At 42.2% G+C, this 18,479-nt stretch overlaps 1 protein-coding gene across 1 annotated transcript in view; it reads left to right on the forward strand.

Moving 5' to 3' along the window:
• PARP15 (poly(ADP-ribose) polymerase family member 15) overlaps positions 1–18,479 on the forward strand; it is a 57,522-nt gene that overhangs the window by 28,534 nt on the left and 10,509 nt on the right. Inside the window, 6 exon segments of the mRNA XM_007985600.3 lie at positions 1,326–1,553; positions 4,234–4,312; positions 5,462–5,611; positions 8,217–8,279; positions 9,883–10,050; positions 15,306–15,509. Coding sequence (XP_007983791.2) covers positions 1,326–1,553; positions 4,234–4,312; positions 5,462–5,611; positions 8,217–8,279; positions 9,883–10,050; positions 15,306–15,509 — 892 coding nt within the window.

The raw sequence follows: 18,479 nt of genomic DNA on the forward strand, positions 1-18,479 counted from the left end.
TGAGATGGAGTTTTGCTCTTGTCACCCAGGCTGGAGTGCAATGGCACGATCTTGGTTCACTGCAGCCTCTGCCTCCCGGGTTCTTGCAGTTCTCCTGCCTCAGCCTCCCAAGTAGCTAGGATTATAGGCATGCGCCCCTACACCTGGCTAATTTTGTATTTGTAGTAGAGATGGGGTTTCTCCATGCTGGTCAGGCTGGTCTTGAACTCCTGACCTCAGGTGATCTGCCTGCTTCATCCTCCCAAAGTGTTGGGATTACAGGCGTGAGCCACTGCAACTGGACAGCATATTTATTTCTTAGTTGAGATTCTCTCTCTCTCTCTTTTTTTGTTTTTTAATTGAAACAGGGTCTCACTCTGTCGCCCAGGCTGGAGTGCAGTGGTGCAATCTTACCTCACTGCAACCTCTGCCTCCTGGGCTCAGGTGATCCTCCTACCTCAGCCTCCCCAGTAGCTGGGACAACAGGCACACACCACCATCCCTGGCTAATTTTTGTGTTTTTGTAAAGATGGGGTTTCACCATGTTGCCCAGGCTGGTCTTGAACTCAAGGGCCCAAGCTATCTGCCCACCACAGCCCCCCAAAGTGTTGGGATTATAGGTGTGAACCACCGTGTTAGGCCCAATATTATCTTTTTTTTCTTCTTCTTCTTTTGGCCCAATATTCTCTTTAAACATTTTTAAATACCGTTTTTTGTTTTTGTTTTTGAGACGGAGTCTTGCTCTGTCACCCAGGCTAGAGCTGGAGTACAGTGGCGTGATCTCGGCTCACTGCCAGCTCTGCCTGCCAGGTTCACGCCCATTCTCCTGCCTCAGCCTCCCAAGTAACTGGGACTACAGGCACATGCCACCAAGCCTGGCTAATTTTGTTTTTGTATTTTTAGTAGAGACGGGGTTTCACCATGTTAGCGAGGATGGTCTCGATCTCCTGACCTCGTGATCTGCCTGCCTCAGCCTCCCAAAGTGCTGGGAGCCACTGCACCCGCCACCGCACCCGGCCAATACAGTTTTTGTTTTTGTTTTTTTTTAAAAAAAACTTAACATAAATACTGCATGTTTTTAAAGATTCTTCATAAACACCACTTTTAGTTGCATTGAGGTACAATTTTATGCAGCCATTCCCACACTGTGGACCCGCCTCTCCTGAATGAGTGTGACTCTCTCTGGAAAGTACTCTGCCCTGTTTTTGTTTCCTCTTTCTGACTTCTCAGACCCTGACTAAGCCAACAATAGCAGAGAGGTCCTTGTCAGAGTTGCTGGGACCACAACTCTTTGTTTTCCACCAACTTAAGCCCTAACTTATGTAAATGTACTTTGCACATTTCAGATCATGGCAAATATAGTCAAGAAATGTTTGACAACTGTAGAAGTGCTATCTTTCTCATCAATCACATTTCCCATGATTGGAACAGGCAATTTGCGGTTTCCCAAAGCTGTTTTTGCTAAACTAATCCTTTCAGAAGTGTTCGAATACAGTAGCAGCGCAAGGCCGATAACTAAACCTTTACAAGAAGTCCACTTTCTGGTATATACAAATGACGATGAAGGCCTTCAGGTATGTTTACATGTCCCATCTGCTTAATTCTGGCAAGTGAACCCAAGAGCATTCAGATGTTTTTATAGATCTAGGAATAACTGTGTTTTCTACTCCTGTGCCCATAAGTGATAGTTGCTAATGGGAGGTTGCCATATGACTTAACTATGAGCCAACACTGATAACTCATGTTCCTAGACAGTTCATCAACAGACAAGCTAATTGATAATAAATACATTCTTAGAAAGAAGTGGAAAGTTATTGGCATAAAAACGGCCTTGACATTTTAACACTGACTATATGAAAGCTAAGTCATGGCTTTATCTATGGGGAAAGGGCAGAATAAGAGAAGCCTCAAAGATTTAGTTATTTGGATAGAATAGACCAGTCTATACAAGTCTGTGAGTGTCTACGATCTAGAAATAGCAGCACCATATTCAGCAGTGGAGAGGCAGTCAAAGCACACTAAGTAGTTCCCACTGACATTAGAAGAATGGTATACCTAGGTTTAATCTCAGTTTTACCATTTAAAAGTTGGGTGACATACCTCTCTGAATCTCAGCTTTTTTTTTTTTTTTTTTTTTTTTTCCCAGACAGAGCCTTGCTCTGTTACCCAGGCTGGAGTGCAGTGGCACCATCTCGGCTCACTGCAGCCTCCGCCTCCTGGATTCAAGCAATCCTCCCATCTCAGCCTCCCTCGTAGCTGGGATTACAGGCATGTGCTACCACGCTTGGCTAATTTTTGTATTATTAGTAGAGACGGAGTTTCTCCATGTTGGCCAGGCTGGTCCTGACCTCAGGTGATCCACCCACCTTGGCCTCCTGAAGTGCTAGGATTACAGGCGTGAGCCACGGCGCCCAGCCTGAATCTCAGTTTTATCAAGTGTAAGATAAGTGTGATAATAACACCTTTTGGAGTTGTTCTAACTATTAAAAGGGGTGTATTTGAAGTGTTTTGCATGATATCTAGCACATAGAAAACCCCCAAAACTGGTTGTAGTCATTACCTGACTTTAAGGACTGACAGGAAATTGCTACAACTTACTAACATCACCACTTAAACAGGATCAAAGATAATTTTGTTTTTTAAGTTCTTAGTTATTCTTACCCATTCTGGATGGAAGTGTGGTCTTTCCAGAGATGTTTCCCAAAATTCCCCAGAAACACTCCAAAGTATTGCATGATGTAGTTCGTAAGTAAATTTATCCATTGGAAATAATAATAACAGTTTAAAAAATAACATTTAGCCCCAAAGGTTCTTAGTTTTCTTCCCCCAGTAAATATAAAATATCCAGAGACATATTTTCTTGCTCAAAGATAAACTGGGGTAAATTATTATTAGCAAAATATTCATGATATATGTGTCCTTGTTGAGTTCATAATAACATCTGCCCTTTACTGGGGTGACATCTCCAGTAGCAATCTGGAAAGTAACTGCCCCAAATTTCATTGTTAACCAAGAATTAGAAACATGGACTGGTACAGGCTCATGCCTGTAGTCCCAGCACTTTGGAAGGCTGAGGCAGGGGGATTGCTTGAGCCCAGGAGTTCAAAACCAGCCTGGGCAACATGGCAAAACCTCATCTCTGCAAAAAATACAAAACATTAGCCAGGCATGGTGGTGCACATCTGTAGTCCTAGCTACTTGGGAGGCTGAGGTGGGAGGATCAGTTGAGTCCAGGGAGTTGAGGCTGCAGTGAGCCAAGATCACGCCACTGTAGTCCAGCCTGGGCAACAGAATGAGACCCTGTCCAAAAAGAAAAAGAAAAGAAAAGAGAGAGAGAGAGAGAGAGAGAAAGAGAAAGAGAGAGAAAAGGAAAGAGAAAGAAAGAAAGAAAGAAAGAAAGAAAGAAAGAAAGAAAGAAAGAAAGAAAGAAAGAAAGAAAGAAAGAAAGAAAGGAAGGAAGGAAGGAAGGAAGGAAGGAAGGAAGGAAGGAAGGAAGGAAGGAAGGAAGGAAGGAAGGAAGGAAGGAAGGAAGGAAGGAAGGAAGGAGAAAGAAAGAGAAAAAAAGTAGAAAGAGTCCCAAAGATACCTGAAAAGAAAGAAAATGGATGAATACAACCCAAGTGAAACTTTATAACTCTACTCTGTCACCCATTGCTCAGTTTTATCACTCACACGACCAAAATGCCTTTTTGTTTTTTCATTTCTAAACAAAACTTCGATGTCTGAGGTTTTCTACTGTGAATTTTCATGTTTTCATTCAGGAGGCTTTGGCTGAACATAAGAGATGAAGCATACTGTATGTGTTTGTTGTTAATCACCCCCAGAATGTACCTAATAGCCAGAGATGCCAAGGAACATTGTTGCCCTGACCCCGCTCACCTACAAATGCTCTACACTGCCCTCAGCACATTGGATGTAGGAGATTAGAATTATGGAGTTTCAAAAGAGGAGGGATAACTGATAGTGGTCACAAAAAAGGCATGTGACTTCCTGCAGAGCCAGAGTCAGCACCCCTGCTGACATACTTGCCTGGACAGTGTTAGATTACTCCCAGGGTAAAGTAAATCAGCACTGCTATTTGCTGAGAAAATTCCTAGGTTGAGCTGCAATCCTTTAAGAAGTCTCTGAAGGAAGAGGAAATCTTTTGAGAACTATTGTTATCAACTCTTTGATATTGGATGATCAATGCTCCAAAGAATTGGATTAATATTTTTACGCAACATTGTTGTGGTCAGTAACTATTTCTATTTCCAGGCATTTTTAGATGAATTCACTAAATGGTCAAGAATAAATCCCGACAAGGCCAGGATTCCCATGGCTGGAGATACCCAAGGTCTGGTAAAGTCATTCTGCCAAGGAAATATTTCCTCTTGCTGAGCAACTCTTCAGTGGTAGTTGAAGTCCAATAGAAGGAGGCAAAGCTAATTCACATGAAGAACAAATCTGTGATAGAGGAGGTGTTACAGCATGTCCCATTGTCTGGGCACACAAAGAAGCAATCGCATATTAACATGAACCAAATCAATGGTAATGAAACCAGTTTGTAAGTAATGGTAATAAAAAATAACGAAACTGTGCCTGGCACACTATACTTTACTGATTCCTGTCTTATATAGTATATTATTTAACATGTACAATGGCCCCATGGCAGGTAGTTCTGTTGCCACTCTGTAAATGTCAAAAGGTAGATCTAAAGGGTTTAAGGGATGAGCTGAAGTGGCATATCTAAGTTGTAAGCCTCAGAGTGTGGAGTGGAGAGTAATATGTCAACAGGTTAAACATAACTTCCTCTGAGCAGTCTTTTTTTTTTTTTTTTGAGATGGAGTCTTGCTCTGTCACCCAGGATGGAGTGCAGTGGCGCGATCTCTGCTCACTACAACCTCTGCCTCCTCGGTTCAAGCCATCCTCTTGCTTCAGTCTCCTGAGTAGCTGGGATGACAGGTGTGCACCACCACACCCAGCTAATTTTTCTGTATTTTTAGTAGACACACGGTTTCACCACATTGGCCAGGCTGGTCTCGAACTCCTGACCTCAAGTGATCCTCCCACCTCAGCCTCCCAAAGTGCTGGGATTTCAGAGTAACCTTTATATTGCTACACCTGTGGTAATAAAAGACCCTCCTAGGAGTGTTGTCTGCAAGAAAGGACAGTGCCCTTTTCACACTGCCTTTTTTTCCTCACTCCTCTCTCTTGACACCACAGTAGCTCTGCCAGTAGACAGACTGGCACAATCGGATATTTCTGCCTCATCCTATGTAACTCAGAAAATGTAGATATGCTTACTGTCACAAAGCATTATTTTCTAATTTCCTTTAAAAAGAATACCTAGCTGTTTAAGAGGCCAGGAGATACGGTAATATTTGGGTTTATGTTGGGGAAAAAGAAAGAGGGCCGGGCTGGGAAGAGAATAGGGCCCCAAGATGAGTGCTCTTCCTCCAGAAGCTGAGCCAGCCCATTCTTTACCTATTTCCTTTCTTTTCAGGTGTGGTCGGGACTGTCTCTAAGCCTTGTTTCACAGCATATGAAATGAAAATTGGTGCAATTACTTTTCAGGTTGCTACTGGAGATATAATCACTGAACAGGTAGATGTTATTGTAAACTCAACAACAAGGACATTTAATCTGAAATCAGGTACTTTATTTAAGCAATACATTGTAATTATTAGTATGACTAATTTCTGGAAGGGAAATTGTGGCTAATATTTGCCCTGAGTATACAGAGAGTGTTGTAGAAAATATGTAGTCCCTGAACTCAGGAAGATGTGGGTTGAATCCCAGCTACGTCACTTACCAATGTATAGCTGTGGACAAGTCACTTAACCTCTCTGAGTGTCAGTTTCTTTGCCTGTCAAATGCCTATTTCCCAGGAGAGGATGAGATGGGGTGTCAACTGATATAAAGGTGGAGTGTAACTGATGCATGGTACTTAGTGTCAGCTCTGGACTGTTGAATTTCCACATGTATAGTTTAGTACCTCTAAGTTCCTCTATTTTTATTTTCCTTTTTATGCAACCCAGTTGGCATTCACAACTCACCTCCCATAGTTCTTCTCTTCTCTACATTACACTGACCCAGAAATGAAACACAAACCTTTTTCTTTATTTTCCCTGAAATGTTTGACCACTCGCATCATAGTAACACATTCAGGCATGCCCTCCCCTCATATGTCTATTAATTTATAACTTAAACACATACACTCTTAACCTTTCTGGGTTTTTTGAGGTGGAGTCTCATTCTGTCGCCTAGGCTGGAATGAAGTGGTGTGATCTTGGCTCACTGCCACCTCTGCCTCCCGAGTTCAAGTGATTCTCATGCCTTAGCCTCCTGAGTAGCTGGGACTACAGGCACGCGCCACCACCTAATTTTTTTTTTTGTTGTTGTTAGAGATGGGGTTTCACTATGTTGGCCAGGCTGGTCTCAAACTCCTGACCTCAGGTGATCTGCCTGCCTTGGCCTCCCAAAGTGCTGAGATTACAGGCATGAACCACCGTGCCTAGCCCTCTTAAATTTGTGTAGATTATAAAACGTTGACTTTTAAGTTAAAAGGGTAAGATAAAACATAAATAGAAATAGAATTTAAATATTTTCTAAGTTGAAAAATATTATAGAACTTACCATGCAGAAGTGAATCTGTAGAATATCCATTTAATTCATTGGTCATTCCATTTTTCAGTCATTTAAAATGTAGACATAAATAACATTTGGTTATTTGAAACATGCTAAATTGAACCTATGCATTTATCCCCGTCCCCTTTTGGATTCCATTAATACAACTGTAAAGGAATGAAAAGGATATAAACACACAAGAAAAAAGAACATTGGAAGGAAAACAACTATGAACAGAAGATAACAAATTTTTAGATGATGGGGAGCTGCTAGCCAAGGGTGGTAACTGCCATAGAGTAGAGAAAATTTAGTACCTGCAGGAGAGAAGAGTAGCCCCAGAGATACAGGAATTGGAGGCTGCTGGTATCTGAGAAGGCAGGGGGCAAGTACAGAGATAAAAACAAGGTTGAATGAAATTCAAGATCAGTAGCAATTAGACTACTTGATTGGATCGCCCATCCTATACAGCAGTAAATTTCCTTGCTCTTCCCTGGCCAGAGATGGGAGGTTTATTCTCTAGAGAAACAGAACCAGAGGGATTTTGGACTTAGGGCACCAGGCATAGGTGAGATGAGGAGCTAGACTGAAAACTGTTTAAGAGAACATCTGTGTACCAAACATTGAGTGCCCAGCCCCTCTCCTTGCGTGGATCCCAGAGCAGCAGACAGTAGGTGCTGCCTGCTTGCCTTATACTGAAGGCCGCTGGTCAACACGCCTTCTTGAGTAGAACTTCTAAGCTCACTCTTAAATAGGAATGGACTGGCGAAAATCACTTGATATTTGAAAAAAGTCTTCACAGCAAAGACAGAGACCAGAACAAACAAGTTGAAAAAAGATTTTTTTAAAAAGACACATTTTATAACACACACACACACAACCAAGGATATATAGATATCTTCATAATGATAAAACAACTAACATTCATTCAATATTTTCTGCACGCCAGGTTCTGTGCTAAGCATTTTTCATCCATTACCTCTTTTAATGTACAAATAACCCTGTGAGGGAAGTGCCATATTAGCCTCTGTGTAACAGATGAGGAACTTATTAGTCACATACAAGCTAGTAAATCCTGAAGTCAACTTCAACCCAATTTGTCAAAATGCAAAGTCCATGTTTTTAACCACTGAACCCAGCTGTCATTAGACTTGACCAAAGTGGTGAAGCTACAACCTTGACTGGAAGATTCACTGGACTGAAACCAGCTGTCTAACTGAATGGGGCAGGGAATCAAATAACTTAGTAAAGTGCTTGATTTTATTACAGTTTTGAGATCCATGCTTCTCATTAGTATCAGAACTTTTATTTTTATATTTTCATTCATTTTTACAAAATAATAAGGGTAGAATGCAAAAAATTTCGAATAACTGCAAAAAGAGTCCTGTATAAATAGAGAAGGTAAAGTTGCAGATGCCAGCCTTTCAGATCCTGGGCACTTCCATGGCACTGAGATCAGACTGTTCATCAGCCACTGGGAGGAGGTTGCTATAGAAACAGCAGTTGGTTGGGCATGGGGGTGGTCAATGGATTATGCACAAAAGGGTGAGTTGAGCAGAAGTCTAATGTACAAAAGCTATAACCACTTATTGAATTCTAACTGATGCCTTTTACCATTAACATGTCTTATTTAGGTGTGTCAAAAGCTATTTTAGAAGGTGCTGGACAAGCTGTGGAAAATGAATGTGCTGTATTAGGTATGGGCACATGTTACTTTTGACTACAAACTTGAAAATCAGGGGGCTGAGATTACAATGAGAGGATGTACAGGAGGACTGGGGGTGGAGTAAGTAGCGAGCAAAACTTTGAAAGAAGGTTGGTTCACTGGAAGAGCAGGCACAGGTGGTGGGACTTGGAGGCTATGGGGGAGAGGTTCTTTATCCCACCATCTCATCTGTCTCTTACTTCCTGAGTAGTAAAAAGAACCCAGGCCTGGGTCCTAATAATCCTGGCTCTGCCATTTACTGAGCGATCCTAGGCACGTCATCTAACTGCTAAGAGCTTTGCTTCTCTCATCAGTAGGAAAGTTCTACTAATAAGTAGTGTGGGAAAGCTGTGCCACAGGTGGTTTTGAGGATCAGAAGGAACAATTAATGTGAAAAGTTCTGTAAACTGTAAAGTGCTGTACAAACTTTCCCCAACCTTGTTCTACTTCTTCCAACACAACTGCATATAACCAACTTCTAATCGTTTTATGAATGAGTGTGGACTTTGAGTGGGGAACCTAAGGTAGTGATTATAAACTATTTGTCCTTTAATATACCCCTTGCAGAGGAGGGTAGACAGTCAGCTGTGAATGTACTTTCAAGAAGTCATAGTGCACCATGTTTGACAATGTATTCCCGCAACTGACCTGCTACAGTGCCTGAAACTCCTATCTTAGTAGCTCTCCTCTGATTAAGAAATTTCTCTGGAGTGAATAAAGCTCTGGAGTGAGAGCAGAGGAAGATAATATTTGATCACTAACATGAGGAGTTAGCAGGAGTTGGAGCACTGGGAGAGCTCGCTGTGCCTGGGAGGCAGGAGCAGAGGATGAAGGTGGGCTGCACAACCTGGAAAAGCCTGAGGAGGCTGCCTGGGAGGGAGGTGAGAAGGACACCCGAGGGGCCCTAGGGAGTGCCTGGGCATGGGTGCTTCTCAGGAGGGCAGGATGGGATGGGCAGGGATCCACTCTTCTCCTCCTTCCTTTTGCCGGCCCCAGCCTTACTCAGAGCAGTCTGAACCAAAGAAGCAATGCCTTAAAATGGCCCTGGTCATTTCCATGTGCTCAAGAGCTCTAGAGTCCTGAGCGAAGGAGAAGTTTTCATCCTTTTACACCTCCGTGCCACAGAGTTCGTTGCTTTTATCTCCTTCAAAAATTAACGTGGCTGAATGAGCCACGTTATTTTTTGCTCTTCTGGGACAGCAGAGTGGGGGTTTAGAGCTCTGGAGACTGGCTGCTTGGGTTCAAGTCCCAGGCAATCTTTGGCTACTGACCTTACCTCTCTCTGTGGCTGTTTCATGTGTGAATGGGAAAACAGTACCTGCTTCACGGGCTTGTTTTGAGGATTGAGCAGATTAATGCAGATAAAGTGCTTTTGAATAGCACCCCAAATACTCAACAGTGTATTTGTTGAGCTCGAGAATTCTGATTGTAAAGAAAATGTGGCTGTCACAGTCCAGTGAATGAAACCAACAGGCTCGAGGGAGGCTGGGCTTCACAGCCTTCACTGATGTCCGCTATTTTCATTTCTCAAAAATCAAAGTGTTGCCTCCAGTAACTAATGGGCTGCATGTTTGTTTTTCTTCCCTTTTTTTCAGCTGCACAGCCACACGGAGATTTTATAATTACACAAGGTGGATGCTTAAAGTGCAAAATAATAATTCATGTTCGTGGGGAAAATGATGTCAGGAAAACAGTCACCAGTGTTCTAGAAGAGTGTGAACAGAGGAAGTACACATCAGTTTCCCTTCCAGCCATCGGAACAGGTTTGCAGCTTATCACTCTATAATAAAATTTGAATGATACAAATTCCTTTAGATTTAGTCTCACTCTTAAGCAGATCAATGCTGAGTCCATCTGAAGGTGGCAACAATGATGTAAATCAGAGAGGGAGCCATCTTTTAGATCCAGAGGGCGCCACCAGCTACTGGGCCCAAGCCTCTTTCCTCCATCTTTCTTCTCTCTTTCTTTATTTTTTCAAGACAGAGTCTCACTCTGTTGCCCAGGCTGGAGTGCAGTGGCATGATCTCAGCTCACTGCAACCTCCTCCTCCCAGGCTCATGCAATCCTCCCACTTCAGCCTCCCAAGTAGCTAGGACCACAGGTGTGCACCACCACGCCTGGCGAATATTTGTATTTTTTTAATAGAGACAGGGTTTCCCCATGTTGCCCAGGCTGGTCTCAAACTCCTAGGCTCAAGCAATCCGCCTGCCTCAGCCTCCCTAAGTGCTGAGATTACAGGCATGGGCCGCTGAGCCCACCCCTTTCTTGTTTATGTTCCCTAAGTATCTTTCCAAGTTTGGTCCTTAACTTCATACTTTTCTCACTCTTCATTTTTTCCCCTTGGGGGATTCATTTGCTCTCATATCTGGTAACATTTCTGCACTGACTCTCAAATCAGCATTTCTCATTCTCTCCAGGATCTCCTCTGGGGAAGTTTTCTGTTACTAGAAACTTCATTACATCAGAATCCAAACTCATGATCCTCCCTTGAAAACAGACACTCCTCTTGAGCTCTCAGGCTTTCTCGTTTCCTTCTTCAGTGGTGCCATGACGCTCCCAGCTACCCTGGCCTGCCATCCTTGCTTTGTTGTGTCCCCAGACCCCCAGAGTCAGCAAGTCCTGCTGAATCTTCTTCCGGAGAGTTGTTGAGTTCCAGCCTTTCTTTTCGTTTCCAAACCCTTCAGACCTCCCCCATCTGGTTTACTTCAATGTCTCCCAGTCGGCTCCTCATTCATGCGTTCATTGAATTGAAATGCCGTTACCCAGGCTCTGTGCAAGGCACTGGGGAGAAAATCATGAGTAAGATGCAGTCACTCCCCATGAGCAACAAGCTCAGGTTTGTCCTGCTCACAGTGTCTAGGAATGCTTTCCTCATCTCTATCGTATCATCCAGTCATTTGCTCTTCTTAGTTGACAGTGCTACTGGTCACTCACTTCCTGATTCATTCACATCCATGTCCCCTGTCACTCTCATGCAAGTGAGGGCTTCTTCCTTGGGAAGTATTAATAGTATGTAGCCACAGATTACCATTAATCTAAGAGAGTTTTTCAGCAATTAAATTTTTTATCTTAGAGCCACCACCATCATTTTAGCTCAACTCTGTAGACTTCCTTCTTCCCAGATTAAAACAGAATGCTCCTGCAGGTATCCCAGGCCCCTCTCGTATAACCCCCAGGGCACCCTCCAAAGTTTGCAGTACATTCTTCCTCCTTCCCCACTGCCCTTATTAACACCTATAACCTTTAGTTATAACCTTTTGTTATCAGTGGTAATGAGGGCAATAGGGAAGCCAGGGGGAACGTGCTGCAAGCGTTTTGTTACCACTTTTTGTTCCTTTTGTTCATTCATTTCTCCCCATCTGGAGCCTCTCCCACACCATCTGGCTAATTACAGCTCTCACAAACCCAAATTGTTTTGTTGCCATCACCCAGGGCAAGCACTCTGCTACTTGGCACTGGGCAAACAGAATGGAGTAAGCTCTGGCCCCTCCAGGAGTTCGTGATTTTGGAACAGATGCAAGACATAGTAACCGAGAATGATACCCAATGCAGAGATCACATGGTGTGATCGGCCACATAATGGGAAGGTTTGCAACTGGGCAGGTGGAATGAACCTGTCAAGGGACTGCATACAGAAAGAGAAGAGGGCTGAAACCAGAACAGTGGAAAATGCCCACAGGTAGATTGTGGTGGGGAAAGGGCAGAAAAATCAGCAAAAGAACCAACCAGTAATCCTAAGTGTTGGAGGAGGGTAAGTGCAAAACCCCAGAGGAGGAAGTGGGAGGCCATGAAATGCTTGTGCCAGGCCTCTTCGACTGTGAATACATTGTGAGATCCTCAAAAGGGAAGGACCAGATCTTTATGTCTTCTCTGCCCTGTGTTGAGTGAAGAATCATTGCCCTTTAAATTTTGTTGAATGGCGGAATGAATAACAGGTGATTTTGATGATGCCTCCAGACGTGCTCATGGATTTTCTCTTCCCCATTGATGTCAACGAACATTTTTGAAATGTTTCTCAGGCCTGGTGCAGGGGCTCACGCCTGTAATCCTAGCACTTTGGGAGGCTGAGGAGGGTGGATCACTTGATTGCTTGAGGTCAGGAGTTCGAGACCAGCCTGGCCAACATGGTGAAACCCTGTCTCTACTAAAAATAGAAAAATTAGCCAGGCGTGGTGGCAGGCAACTGTAGTCCCAGCTACTCAGGAGGCTGAGGCAGGAGAATTGCTTGAACTAGGAAGCAGAGGTTGCAGTGAGCTGAAATTGCACCACTGCACTCCAGCATGGGTAACAAAGTGAGACTACATCTCGAAAACAAAAAGACGGACAGAAAAAAGAAATGTTTGCCAGGCGCAATCTATTTTGAGTACCACTAAACTCCCATGAAGTAGCTGGAATAGCTACATTAATTTTAGTAATAATATTAATAATTGCTAAGATTTATTGAGTCCTTACTACATGTTCTAGGTGTTTTATATGTCAAAGCTCATGTATTCATTACAGTAACTTTATATAGGGTGATCAATTCTTTTGAGTTTTCCCAGGACTTTCCTGGTTTTAACACTGAAAGTCCCATGTTGCAGGCAGCCTCTCTGCTCTGGGGAAACTGGGAGGGTTGGTCTTGGTACCTATGACATGGAAACTATTAGCAAAGACAAATTTATTGTGAAGATAATGAAGCTTAAGTTATTGGACTTCACTTGCACAGGATTTTTAACAGACCCTGAGAGAAGCCCTAATAATGTCTTCACCTGGTTCTATGACTTAGTAAAATTTAAAAAGTAGGATATTTTAACCATCATGAATTAAGACCACTGTTTCTCCCCACTTTGACGTCTCATACTTCCCCTTGCACTGGGGGATGTTGGGGTGGCTATAAACATGTACACGATATAGCTAAGGAAAGTTGCCTCAGAAACACAATTTTCAGCATTTTAAAAGATATACTTTGTTGTGATTTCTTTTCTCATTCTAAATATTCACTGTTATACATAATTACATACTTATTCTTTTTCTGAGATATATAAATTTCAAAACCTGGATCCATCCTAAACTCTGTGTCCCCATTTTGTAGTTGAGGAACTTGAGGTAGGTTCAACCTAGCAACAGAGCTAGGTTCAAAGCCATGCCGCCTGGTCCCAAATCCTGCACAATTTTTACCATTACATTTTTTTTGTTTTGTTTTTTGTTCGCTTGCTTGTTCGCTTTTTACTATTACATGTTTTTTTTTTTTTTAACCATTATATTCTTACCTACTGTATTCTTAGCTACCATATTCTTCTCTGTTACCTATTACCTTCTATTATTACCCCCAATTTCTAGCTGAGCAAACTGAAGTATACAGATGCTATAGGTTGAGTGTGTCTCTCCAAAATTCATATGTTGAAGTCCTAACCCTGGTACCTCAGATTTAGAGGTAGGGTTTTTTTTTTTGTTTTTTGTTTTTTATTTGTTTGTTTGTTGTTGTTTTTTGAGACAGAGTCTCGCTCTGTCACCCAGGCTGGAGTTCAGGGGCACTATCTTGGCTCACTGCAACCTCCACCTCCCCAGTTCAAGTGATTCTCCTACCTCAACCTCCTGAGTATCTGGGATTACAGGTGCCCGCCACCATGCCCAGCTAATTTTTGTATTTTTAGTAGCGACAGAATTTCACCATATTGGCAAGTCCGGTCTCGAATTCCTGACCTGAATTGATCTACTGGCCTTGGCCTCCCAAAGTGCTGGGATTACAGGCGTGAGCACCTAGTCTGGAGATAGGGTCTTTAAAGAGCTAATTAAGTTAAAATGAGGCCATTAAGGTGGACCCTAAACCAATATGACTAATGTCCTTATAAGAAGAGGACATTAGGATACTGCCAGGTATGGAAGGAAGAACATGTGAAGACACAGAGAGAAGACAGCCATCTACAGGTCAACCTTGCTGATACCTTGGCCTCAGTCTTCTAGCCTCCAGGATTATGAGAACATCAGTTTCTGTTGCTTAAGCCACCAGTCCATGGCTTTTTATACCGCAGCCCTAGCTAACTTCAAGAGGGATCAAATGACTTACTGAAGATCAGACAGCTAGTAAGTAGTGGAGCCAGGACATAAACTCAGCTCTTCTGCATCCAGATCACATGTTCTTATTTCTGCACTGCCAATGCCCATAAGCAAAAGATCACCAGGAACACACACTATGGGGAGCTCTGCAGCATCTCAGTAGGAGAGCGTTAGAAAACGTAATGGATTTGGGCTTGTTTTAGGTGATTTTGTGGCAGTCTCAAGTAAGTGGGGCTTTTCTCTGGATCAGAGACTTTGAGGAAACAGACATAATTCTATGATTGTCTTATCTAGAAGGAAGGAGGATGCACTCTGGCTGAATGTATGATTGGTAATGCAGCAGCTGTCACTCTTTTTTTATTTTTATTTTTTGAGACGGAGTCTTGTTCTGTCGCCCAGGCTGGAATGCAGTGGCACGATCTTGGCTCACTGCAAGCTCCACCTCCCGGGTTCACACCATTCTCCTGCCTCAGCCTCCCGAGTAGTTGGGACTACAGGCGCCCACCACCACACCTGACTAATTTTTTGTATTTTTAGTAGAGACGGGGTTTCACCATGTTAGCCAGGATGGTTTCAATCTCCTGACCTTGTGATCCACCCACCTCAGCCTCCCAAAGTGCTGGGATTACAGACGTGAGCCACCACGGCTGGCCTAGCAGCTGTCACTCTTATTAGTCAAGATGGGGGATGTTTGGCCATCTCTGTGATTTGGACAGGGTTCATGTTTTTGTCTATGATAAGACATAATTATGGAGTAGTCTTGTTTTTGTGTTAATTCATCATGGTCAGAGTGGTTACATGGATGATATACTATGAAATTGTTTGTATTCAGCTAAAGAACATCAACTAGCTGTGAGTGTCAGATCAGTTCCTGGCTCTCAGGGGTTTTTCTGTTTCTCAGCACTGAGAACTGCATGTGCCGAATTTCATCATATTACCAACATCAGCTGAAATTTCTTCTTTGTCATTAAATTTTTTTCAGGAAATGCCGGAAAAAATCCAGTCACAGTTGCTGATAACATAATCGATGCTATTGTAGACTTCTCATTGCAGCATTCCACCACATCATTAAAAACCGTTAAAGTTGTCATCTTTCAACCTGAGCTGCTAAATGTATTCTACGACAGCATGAAAAGAGACCTCTGCGCATCACCGAACTTTCAGTCCACGTTCTCCATGACTACATGTAAGATGTTTACTTTTTAAAAATCACCTAGCTGGCTCTGATAATCACTTAGAAAATGTTTAGGTGTGAATGTACACTGAGTTTATAGTTTTCTATTTGTTTTAGGACTTTTCAGATAAGTTTTTATGATCCATGGGAAAAGTACAAAAATTAGAGAACGCAACCTCCTGTCAACTGATTATTTTCCTGAGAGGCAAAATCATGCCTGGGAAATAGGAATGGCAAATAAACAGGAAGAGAATGGAAGTGAGGAAGCAGAAAGAGGGAGGAGGCTTTGCAAATTCTAGCCAATGGTCTAGCCAATATTCATTGATTGGTTGGTATTGACCCTCATTGCCTCTTGGAGCTGTGAACTAGCTGATTAATATTGGTCTGCTAATCATCCACCTATAGACATGTTAGCCTGGAATAAAATCAGATGTAAGAAGGGAGTGGCTAGGGTCAGCTGGTTGTACTACATCACAAGCAGCCAGACAGTTCCCAGATACCCAGTTGCTACTCTGTAAGGTGTGTTTATACTTTAAGTATTTGTACCAACCTCTTCCTCTGATTTCGTTTTCCCCTATTTTGTGGCATTTGTACTGCTATTAAAATAACTAGGATTGCAGCCTCCTCTTGAAATCACTATTTTCACCCATTTGGAGCACTCACCCTTAAAGCGCTGTGGGTTTTGCTAGTGATAAGGCACATGTGCCATCAGCAGCCTCCCTAAACTGAGAATTATTATCTGCTGCTGTCAGGAGGAATGTCAGTTCTCTCTACATTTATTTCCTGACAAGTATTCTCCTCAGCATGCTACAACACACAATACATGTAGGACACACACAATAAAAACATGAAAATAATAGTTGGATCTGTAAAGGTTCTTGCAGTAGCAAATAACAGAAAATCCAACTTACACTGGCTTAAGCAAAAAGCAGAATTCAATAACTCATGTTATTATAAAACCCACACATTCCTGGCTTCAGGTACAGTTTGGTCCAGGTGCTCATATAATAATATCATCTAGACCCTGAATTTCTTCATCTCTCATTCTCTTCTCAGCTGTGTTGTCTTTTTCCTTGGGCTTCATATGGTGAAAGATGGCTGCTAGCAGCTTTAGGTCCACATCCTTCCACAGTCAGTTTCAACAGGAAAGAGTATATCCAGTGGAGATATACACTTATCCAGGAACATGATGCCAGGGAACAGAGGTCTTTTAAGCGCTGAGAGTCTTTCTGATTGGACCATTTTAGGTTATCATTGCAGGCAGGGAACCAGAATTACACTGATAGGCCAAACCAGGGTCACATACTCCACACTTCAGCTAGACGGGGTCACCATTCGAAGCAATGGGGAATAGCTGTTCCCCAGAGGAAATTCAGAAAGCTTTTACCAGAAGATGAGAAAAGGATACTGGGCATTTAAAAATAGTATGTACCTACTACAGTATCTAGGGATATATAAACTAACACTTTTTCCCTTTGGTCCTTGTAGATGAAAATTTTTATTTAAATTTAAGAACAGTAAATAAGTCATTATCAGTAAAGTAAAAGATAAAGTTTAACTGGTTCATCACTCTTTGCTTTCATCAAGATTTTAAACAGACTTACAAATTTAAAAAACAAAACAGTGAAGTTGAAGAGAGAAGCAAACAAAAAACTGACTAAAATGAGCAGACAACTGACCCTCTGAGACAGCAGGGTTGTCAATGCAGTGAAAGACTGATTTCAACCTGAACTTCTGGCACCCGAGGCAAAAACAAACCACAATAAAACTGCATTACGTCATCTTTGTTGTTAGAGAAAAGGAATAATACAGATGAAATATCAGATAACAGGAAGTTTGTTTTCCCAGCACCATTTATTAAATAGGGAATCCTTTCCCCATTTCTTGTTTCTCTCAGGTTTGTCAAAGATCAGATGGCTGTAGATGTGTGGTATTATTTCTGAGGACTCTGTTCTGTTCCATTGGTCTATATCTCTGTTTTGGTACCAGTACCATGCTGTTTTGGTTACTGTAGCCTTGTAGTATAGTTTGAAGTCAGGTAGCGTGATGCCTCCAGCTTTGTTCTTTTGACTTAGGATTGTCTTGGAGATGCGGGCTCTTTTTTGGTTCCATATGAACTTTAAAGCAGTTTTTTCCAATTCTGTGAAGAAGCTCATTGGTAGCTTGATGGGGATGGCATTGAATCTATAAATTACCTTGGGCAGTATGGCCATTTTCACGATATTGATTCTTCCTATCCATGAGCATGGTATGTTCTTCCATTTGTTTGTGTCCTCTTTGATTTCACTGAGCAGTGGTTTGTAGTTCTCCTTGAAGAGGTCCTTTACATCCCTTGTAAGTTGGATTCCTAGGTATTTTATTCTCTTTGAAGCAATTGTGAATGGAAGTTCATTCCTGATTTGGCTCTCTGTTTGTCTGTTACTGGTGTATAAGAATGCTTGTGATTTTTGCACATTAATTTTGTATCCTGAGACTTTGCTGAAGTTGCTGATCAGCTTAAGGAGATTTTGGGCTGAGACAATGGGGTTTTCTAAATATACAATCATGTCATCTGCAAACAGGGACAATTTGACTTCTTCTTTTCCTACCTGAATCCCCTTGATTTCTTTCTCTTGCCTGATTGCCCTAGCCAGAACTTCCAACACTATGTTGAATAGGAGTGGTGAGAGAGGGCATCCCTGTCTTGTGCCAGTTTTCAAAGGGAATTTTTCCAGTTTTTGCCCATTCAGTATGATATTGGCTGTGGGTTTGTCATAAATAGCTCTTATTATTTTGAGGTACGTTCCATCAATACCGAATTTTTTACTTATGGCTAGCCATAAGTAGAAAGCTGAAACTGGATCCTTTCCTTACTCCTTATACGAAAATTAATTCAAGATGGATTAGAGACTTAAATGTTAGACCTAATACCATAAAAATCCTAGAGGAAAACCTAGGTAGTACCATTCAGGACATAGGCATGGGCAAAGACTTCACGTCTAA

The sequence above is a fragment of the Chlorocebus sabaeus genome, chromosome 22 (assembly GCF_047675955.1).
Source record: "Chlorocebus sabaeus isolate Y175 chromosome 22, mChlSab1.0.hap1, whole genome shotgun sequence".
In the NCBI taxonomy this organism is placed as follows: domain Eukaryota; kingdom Metazoa; phylum Chordata; class Mammalia; order Primates; family Cercopithecidae; genus Chlorocebus; species Chlorocebus sabaeus.